This window comes from Sinocyclocheilus anshuiensis, unplaced genomic scaffold, assembly GCF_001515605.1.
Source record: "Sinocyclocheilus anshuiensis isolate Anshui unplaced genomic scaffold, SAMN03320099.WGS_v1.1 scaffold948, whole genome shotgun sequence".
Classification (NCBI taxonomy): Eukaryota; Metazoa; Chordata; class Actinopteri; order Cypriniformes; family Cyprinidae; genus Sinocyclocheilus; species Sinocyclocheilus anshuiensis.
Genome location: NW_015549709.1, coordinates 982,425 through 991,703, shown reverse-complemented (window position 1 = coordinate 991,703; position 9,279 = coordinate 982,425). Strand labels below are relative to the sequence as shown.

The 9,279-nt window shown below is 32.0% G+C and overlaps 1 protein-coding gene across 1 annotated transcript in view; it reads left to right on the top strand.

Annotated features, from left to right (window-relative positions):
- The window catches only part of LOC107660700 (unconventional myosin-VIIa-like), a 44,231-nt gene that overhangs the window by 4,729 nt on the left and 30,223 nt on the right, over positions 1-9,279 (top strand). The window contains exons 2-11 of the mRNA XM_016450091.1: positions 995-1,108; positions 1,302-1,454; positions 2,762-2,946; positions 4,549-4,670; positions 4,757-4,899; positions 5,917-6,030; positions 6,209-6,362; positions 7,014-7,090; positions 8,398-8,517; positions 8,590-8,764. Coding sequence (XP_016305577.1) covers positions 995-1,108; positions 1,302-1,454; positions 2,762-2,946; positions 4,549-4,670; positions 4,757-4,899; positions 5,917-6,030; positions 6,209-6,362; positions 7,014-7,090; positions 8,398-8,517; positions 8,590-8,764 — 1,357 coding nt within the window. The remainder of the gene's footprint in view (positions 1-994; positions 1,109-1,301; positions 1,455-2,761; positions 2,947-4,548; positions 4,671-4,756; positions 4,900-5,916; positions 6,031-6,208; positions 6,363-7,013; positions 7,091-8,397; positions 8,518-8,589; positions 8,765-9,279) is intronic.

The following is a 9,279-nucleotide window of genomic DNA, read 5'->3' as shown; positions in this document are numbered from 1 at the left end:
GTAGGGCAATAGAAAATACAGTTTGTACAGTATAAAAACCATTACGCCTATGGAGAGTCCCCGTAAACCACAAATACAAGTATGTGTGTGTGTGTGTGAGTGTAAATGCTTCATATTTGTGACTTGTTTGATTTGGAGAAACTGTGTTTTGGAGCTCTTGTTGAATTTATTTTAAGTATTTTGGTGCCAGGCGTTCACTTTTAATTCATTTTGATTTTGCATCTAACACTAAGTGCTAAAGTTCAGTGTCTGCATCATCCTCATGATTATTCAGTCTTGTTGTCTTGTTGTCTTGTTGAATTGCTTATGTTCCTCTATTGTAATTCGCTTTGACAAAAGCAACTGCAAAATTGAATTGGTTTCTATTTCAAGTGTTAGGTAGTTATTACTAGTATATAATACATAACATAACATAATATTGATTAACTGATCAAATGAATGGACCTGCATAAAACAGCGATTTCTACCCAGAACATTAGGAGTCAGCTGTCTTCGGCAGTCCTTAAGGTACCAGCACAATAACATACTCAGCAAAATATCGTCTAATTATCGTCATCGATAAAATCCCAGAAAATATCTCGATATTATTTTTTGTCAATATCGCACACCCCTAATGTGTACTGTATTTATTTATTATGTATATATAAATACAAACATATACAGTAAATATTTTTACAATATATATATATATAAATATATATATATATATATATATACACACATGCATGTGTTTGTCTTTATATATATATACATATATATATATATATAATAACTATTGTAATTTAAATGATAGAAACTCTTTAGATGAAAGTGTCTACTAAATACATAAATGTAAATGTTGTTGAGGAGACTTGTGCTGGTACTTTAAGTGATCAGGGTTAAAGGTCGTGCACTCTCACAGTGTTTGAATGAAGTGATGATGTCAGTCAGACTAATGTCATTTACAAATAATGACCAAGTAATGTGATGTTTAATGATCTGAATTGTGTTTCAGGGCGACTATGTCTGGCTGGACCTGAAGACGGGTGGGGAATTTGAGGTCCCGATCGGAGCTGTGGTGAAGCTCTGTGATTCTGGTCAGATCCAAGTCCTGGATGATGAAGGAAGTGTACGTTATTGATCATAAATATCATTCCTAGTCTGGTCAGCTGAAGGCTGCTCTTCTCCTGGCTGATCAGTCATGTTTTGTTGCATTGCATAATATGTTTATTTCATGAATAGCTAATAATTATTATGAAGCTCTTTGGTGGGATTTGTGTGTTTTCTGTCGCATTGAATCTATGAATCTGCATTATGTTCAGGAACACTGGATCTCTCCGCAAAATGCCACCAACATCAAGCCGATGCACCCCACCTCCATCCACGGGGTGGAGGACATGATTCGACTGGGGGATCTGAACGAGGCGGGAATCCTCCGGAACCTTCTCATCCGCTACAGAGAACATCTCATCTATGTAAGCTCTGCTGCTCATTCCTTCTGATCTACACCATAGTACTGAAGGTGCATGTATAGCATATCTTTAGTTAATATAGTATTATATAATACATAATGTAACATTCATGCTAACTGATTAAGTTAGTGGACCTCAATAAAATTATTATTTCATTTAATTATTTCTTGAAATAAATTATGAGTATAATAATAATGATATTAATAATACTCATAATAATCATAATTTTATTTTATTCAAGAAATATATATACTAACTATTATTTAGTATATCTGTATATAGTAACTGATATAATTAGCAGATTTGTATAAAATAATTATTTTTAATTGTTATTTTAATAAAATAATACTAATAATAGTAATAAAAAATTAATTTGACAAAATATATATTAGTATATAGTAACAATTTGAAATGGCATTGAGTAACTGATCAAAGTATTGGACCTGAATAAAATAATTTTATAAATGTTATTGTTTAGTTTATTAATAATAATAATAATAATAATAAAATTCAAAAATATTTTTAAAAAGTAAAAAATTAAAAAAAAAAAAATGTAAAATTCAAAAACATTAATAATATACATAAATAATTAATATAATAATTATTTTAACATTTGAAATTCCGTTTAAAAGATATCTAAATAAATACATAAGTCTAAAAAAAAAATAAAAAAATTATTAATTGGGATAAATAACAGTTAATTATATATAAATAACTATTATATACAAAACTACTGTGTCTAATTAATTAAATAAATAAATATTATTAATTGGGATAAAAAAGGAATATTTCTGTTGCTCATTATGGTCATCAGAAAGACAAAAACAATTTGTTGGTCTGTTCCATGATTTAAATCTTTAAGGGCTTTATCTGGCTGTTTTAATCTTTAATAACTGTCCTCGTTGATCTGCTCTGGTTATGTTCTCATCTCTGTTTTTGTCTGTATGAAGACTAACTGTGGTGGTCGGGTAAGTACTCATGCGCACGGCTGCTCGCTGTTCATTGCCTGACTCAGAACGAGTGTGTTTTCATTACGGTGCTCCATTTCAACATGGCCGTGAGGTCTGCGGTAACGGGACACTGATACATCCCACTGTAACTGCACCCACGAAAAGCAAGTCGCCTGTGCATCTCCTCTCATGTCATCTTCATTCGCCGTGTCCCATAACCAATATATCTGTCTTGTGTTATAACATGAATGATGATATCTGCATGTCCTCGACATGCTCTGAACTGTCAATGTTGCATAAAAGTCAACACAATAAAAGTTCCTCCAGTCTGCTTCAGCTCTCTTTCTGTGTTCTTCATAGACGTACACCGGGTCCATCTTAGTGGCTGTGAACCCGTATCAGCTGCTGCCCATCTATACGGCAGACCAGATTCGCCTCTACACCAACAAGAAGATCGGAGAAATGCCTCCACACATCTTCGCCATCGCTGACAACTGCTACTTCAACATGCAACGCAACAATAAAGACCAGTGCTGCATCATAAGGTGAGCAGCGTTCAGTGTGAGTGCTGCATGGGACGACATATGCCTGCCTATCTATTATTTAGGATCTGGACTGGATATCTAAAGGTTACAGGTTCAAACTCCAGAAGACGTTTTTTCAGCTGCCACCACATAGTGCCCTTGAGTCAGTGTGGTTATTGTATTAAAATAAAACAAAATATAATTATTAGATGAAAACTTAAAATACCTTGGCAACTTAAAATAAGTATAATAATTAATATAATCAGTTATTATTTACATTTAGTCATTTAGCAGACGCTTTTGTCATGACAAGTTTTTTAAAATAATTAATAAAAAAAAAAAAGAAAAGTAGATAGAACAGAAAAAAATGTAGAACGCTGGTGTTAGAGGGCCAAGTTTTTTTAAATAAATTAAAAGAAAAGAAGTAGAAATAGAATGGAAAGAGCTAGTGTTAGAGGGTCAAGTTGTTATTTTTTATAATAAATAAAATGAAAACAAGTAGATAGAATAGAAATAGAACAGAGAGTGCTAGCGTTAGAGGGTCGAGGTTTTTTTTTTATAAAATAGAATCATTTTTATATAATTTTTATATGTAATTTTATAAAATAATAATTATTATTTTATTTAATAAATAATTAATAAAATAATTATTTTATTCAGTACCATTTCAGATAAATAAATATAGAACTATTGTGTCAGAAAAAAAGAATGAATGAATAAATATTATTGGGATAAATAATGGGATATTTGTGTTAATCATTATGGTAATCACAAAGACAAAAAATTGTAAAACTAAAACTGTTAAAAAAATGTGTTAGTTAAATAATGCTCAAATGAAATATTTATTACTTAATGAAATGAAAATGAGAAATGTTGCATTAGCAACTAACTAAAATAAAATGAGTTAAAGCTGAAGTACTAAAATGACAACCTGGAATAAAAATAAATCTAAACAGAAATCTTAAATAAATAAATAAAAATCACAGAAGCACATATTGTGACAAAATGACTAAAACTTAAACTAAAATGAAAACTGAAAATCTAAAAATATGTTCAAATTCAAAAAAATTAATAATGACTATAATCGTATATAAATAATTCTAAAATAGCACTGGCACCTTCAAAAATATTCCTGTACTTTCAACTAGTAGAAGTGAGGTCAAAGTTGAGGTTAATGACAAAGGTAAGGTTGGGTCGGGATCAGGATGGGCCTTAAAGGGTTAGTTCACCCAAAAATGAAAACTAGCCCACAAATTACTGGATTCGTCTGAAAGAAGAAAGTCATATACACCTAGGATGACTTGAGGGTGAGTAATTTGTGGGCTAATTTTCATTTTTGGGTGAACTAACCCTTTAAGGTCAGGGATAAAGGAAGGCTTATGGTTAGGCTCAAGAAAAGAGTTCGGGCTAGAGTTATGGGATATGGGTTGTTCTGGACCTCCAAATAAACAAAGTATATGAATGTTGCATGTGAATCCCGCAAGACTTTTTACAACTGAGGGTTACCACAGTCTATACATACAAGATGATGTCCCTGTTCTACGCTGTTGAATAAAAAAGTGTTGTAGAAGAAGATTTGAAGATGAGCCTGTGTATGTTCATCAGTGTTTATTTCCCTGTCAGTGGTGAGTCTGGAGCAGGAAAAACAGAAAGTACCAAGCTGATTCTGCAGTTTCTGGCTGCTATCAGCGGGCAGCACTCCTGGATCGAGCAGCAGGTGCTGGAGGCCAATCCCATTTTAGAAGGTAAGAGAACTGCGGAGGGATTGAGCTCTGGAAACACATCTCTGTGCGGATTACATTCTGAATGGTTTGATGACTTTACCACACAGCCTTTGGGAACGCTAAAACCATCCGTAACGACAACTCCAGCCGCTTTGGGAAATACATCGACATCCACTTCAACAAAAGAGGAGCCATAGAGGGAGCAAAGATCGAGCAGTACCTTCTGGAGAAATCCAGAGTGTGTCGACAGGTAACAAATCTGAATCCCAATTCTTTTGAGTTTGAATCAGTAGTTTGGGTCTGGTAAGATTTTGAAAGAAGTCTCATGTACACCAAGGCTGCGTTTATTTGATCAAAAGTACAGAAAAAAGTGAAATATTATTACAATTTAAAATAACTGTTTTCTATGTGAATATATAGTAAAATGTAATTTATTTCTGTGATGTAAAGTTGTATTTTCAGCATCATTCCGCCAGTCTTCAGTGTCACATGATCACAATATGCTGATTTGCTGCTCAAGAAACATTTCTGATTATTATCAATGTGCTGCACGATATTTTAGTGGAAACTGTAATACATTTTTGTTCATGATTCTTTGATGAATAGAAAGTTCACATCCCTAACCCTAACAATTATTTGAAATAGAAATCTTTTGTAAGATTATAAATGTCTTGACTGTCACTTTTGATCAATTTAATGCTGACTTGTAACTTAATTAAATAAATAAATAAAGTACTGTTACTACTGTACTACAATTACAAGGATGGATTTCTACAGGGCCAAAAACATGAATATTTGAAACAGAGAAATTGTATTTAACTATTTCCACAAACAATAAGTCTTTCTACTTCCGTCTTATACATAAGATGATACATTTCTCCGTTATTTATTATATGATACTGTATAATGAAACTTAATTTCTGCATTATTGCAAAACTTTGAGCAAATATCTTTGATGATCTTCATGGTAGATGTTTGTTTAGTAATATTTTTGAGCAACCTGCGACACATTTTTGTTCAGGATTCTTTGAATAGAACTTTCAGAAGAACAGAATTTATTTGAAATAGTCGAATTAATTATTCTAAATGCTTTTACCGTCACTTTTGATCAATTTAATGTGTCCTTGATGAATGAAAGTATTAATGTCTGCTATTCTATTGCTATAATGAAAACAAAATCAGTCCAAACTGCAACATGCAACATGTGAATTATTATTAAAAAATTTGTACGATTTTTTAATTTGTACCTTTTCCTCTACTCTTTCAGGCCCGTGATGAGAGAAACTACCACATTTTCTACTGTATGTTGAAAGGAATGACGCCTGACCAGAAGAAGAAGCTCGGCTTGGGTAAAGCCACAGACTACACCTACCTTACTATTGTGAGTGATGATCTTTAATGCTTTAATATTCTTGCAGTGCAGTATACATGTGCACAATCAGACATACAGAGACAATCTTTAATAGCAGACACTCGCTGGAGTCGCCAAAATATACTAACATATTAGTACTTGCATTAATAACCTTGACCTGGCATGTGTCTATGCTGTCTAAACTCAGGGAAACTGCACTGTTTGTGACGGTCGAGATGATCAGAAGGAATATTCAAACATCTGCTCGGCCATGAAGGTCCTCATGTTCACAGACAAGGAGAACTGGGAGATTTGCAAGCTGCTAGCCGCTATTCTGCACATGGGCAACCTGAACTATGAGGGTGAGTTTGCTGGACAAATGCACTGATAGCACATGTAGGCTTTATTGCCTATTTATCTATTTGACATCTGGATTTACGTCTACACTCTAAAAAATGCTGGGTTAAAAATAACCCAATGCAGGGTTAAAAAGGGACAAACCCAGCTATTGGGTTGTTTTGACCCAGCAATTGGGTTGTTTTGACCCAGCAATTGGGTTGTTTTGACCCAGCTATTGGGTTGTTTTGACCCAGCAGTTGGGTTGTTTTGACCCAGCAATTGGGTTGTTTTGACCCAGCTGGGTCAAAACAACCCAATAGCTGGGTTTGTCCCTTTTTAACCCAGCGCTGGGTTATATTTAACCCAGCATTTTTTAGAGGGTATAGGACGTTTCCTATCAGATGTCAAATAGACGTTTAGAAGATGTCTTTAAGATGTTTATGATTGCATGTAAAACTGACATCTATCAGATGTTTGTACACAGCAGATGTTTTCCAGATGAAGTGATCTTTAACAGACATCTTGCAGATGTATGTGTGCTGTCTGTGTATAATAAACTCAATTTTTTTTTTTTTTTTTTTTTATTCAAAACATTCTTTTGTCATGTGCTTTATCTGTAGTAGTACTGAAACTGTGTATTTAGTAACTCGTGGTGCTATAAACTTCCTCCCCAGCTCGCACATATGATAATTTGGACGCTTGTGAGGTCGTGCGATGCTCAGATCTCAACACTGCCGCTGTTTTGTTAGAGGTATGACGCTAAATCATGACATTATAGCGACATGGCGATTTAAGTGCATTTTAGCATAACATTAATGCTGAATAAATCTTTTGAATGAATGAATCTAGTCTGTTATGTATCGGACATCTGACGAATGCGAATAGAAGTATGTGCAAGATTATCCAGGTGTTTGAGCGCCCTCTTGTGACTAACATGGAAACAATTACTGTGATGGATTTAAGTATGAATGTTTGAAACGGAGAAATTGTTTTCAATTTTTTTCCACAAAAACGAATGAATATTTGAAATAGAGAAATGTTATTTAAGTTTTTCCACAAAAAAATGTATGAATATTTGAAACAGAGAAATTTTATTTTTTTTTCCACAAAAAAAGAATACTTCAAGTATAGAGAAATAAAAATAAAAAAAATCCACAAAAATGTATGAATGTTTGAAACAGAGAAATTTTATTGAACTTTTTCCAGAAGAAAATGTAAGAAAATTTGAAATAGGGAAGTGTTATTTAATTTTTTCCACCAAAAAAGTTTGAATATTTGAAACAGAGAAATAATATTTAAAAATTTTCTACAAAAACTAATGTATACATTTTTGAAACAGATAATTTTTTTTTTATACACAAATAAATACATAAATGAATAAAAAGTTAATACTTGAAGTAGAGATTTTTCTTAATTATTTTTCCACAAAACATTTCTGAATATTTGAAACAGAGAAATTATATTTAACTTTTTTCAAAAAAATAAAGAAAAAAGAAATCGGTGAATATTTGAAACAGAGAAATTTTATTGAACTTGTTCAGCAAGAAAATGTAAGAATATTTGAAATAGAGAAGTGTTATTTAATTTTTTCCAGAAAAAAGTTTGAATATTTGAAATTATATTTAAAGTTTTTCAACAAAAAAATGTATGAATATTTGAAATAGAGATAAAAAAAAATTCCACAAAAAAGTTTGAAAATATAATATTCATATATATAAATATATGAATATTTGAAACAGAGAAATTATATTTATATTTATTTATTTTTTCCACAATTTATTTTTTATTAATATTTCAAACAGAATTTTTTTTTTTACTTTTTCCACAAAAATGTATGAATATTTGAAATAGAAAAATTTTATTTGACTTTTTCTACTTCTGTCTTATGCATATAATAATCAGTTATTTATGATATGATTCTGTATAAAGAAAACGACTTTTTGACAGCTGAAATTTCTGTATTATTGAGACATTGTGCAACATTGTGTGAAATGGTGTGTTAATGATCTTTACAGCAGACGTTTGTTCAGTAACTCTGGATTGGTCCTGTGTTCATAGGTGGACTTGAAGGACCTGATGAACTGCTTGACCAGCCGAACCATAATAACCCGTGGAGAGACGGTTTCCACTCCTCTGAGTATTGAGCAGGCGCTGGATGTGCGAGACGCTTTTGTTAAGGTAAAACCATCTCCCGCTGTCATCGACACACCTGATCCAGGTCATTCATCTAACTAGCTGTGTGCTTCATAGGGCATATACGGACGCTTGTTTGTGTGGATTGTTGAGAAAATCAATGCAGCCATTTATAAGCCTCCGTCCCTGGAGCTCAAAGCAGTGCGGAGATGCATCGGCCTGCTCGACATTTTCGGCTTTGAGAACTTCACTGTTAACAGGTTGAAAACAACCACAACATTACAGTGTCCCTGTTACACATACAACAAATATTTGTATATTGAGTCACCTAATAGCCTACTAATATACTAATGCTAATTATACTGTAACCATATTGTGCAAATGATGGTTAATGCACTTTCCTGGTCTAATTATCAGTTATGTCCAAACATAATTTTATTTATTTTTTATTTTTTATTTTTTAATCAAAACATAATCATTTCCGAAGCCCCATTTCACAAAAATATTGAGTTGTACTTGATATGTCGACTGTGAAATTAAATTTCTGTTATTAATTAATTTATTATTATATATTTAATACATAATAATTATTATATATGTTAATATATAATAATAGCATTTGATACGTAGCAAATAGTCTATGTATATCAAATGAATAAATCTTAAATTTAGGCCTAAATATATAATATAATATAATATAATATAATATAATATAATACTTAAATGATTGACTTATGATTTTCATCTTTCGGGAAACAATGCAATTCAAATACATAAATCTTAAATTTATGCGTAAATGTTCTATAT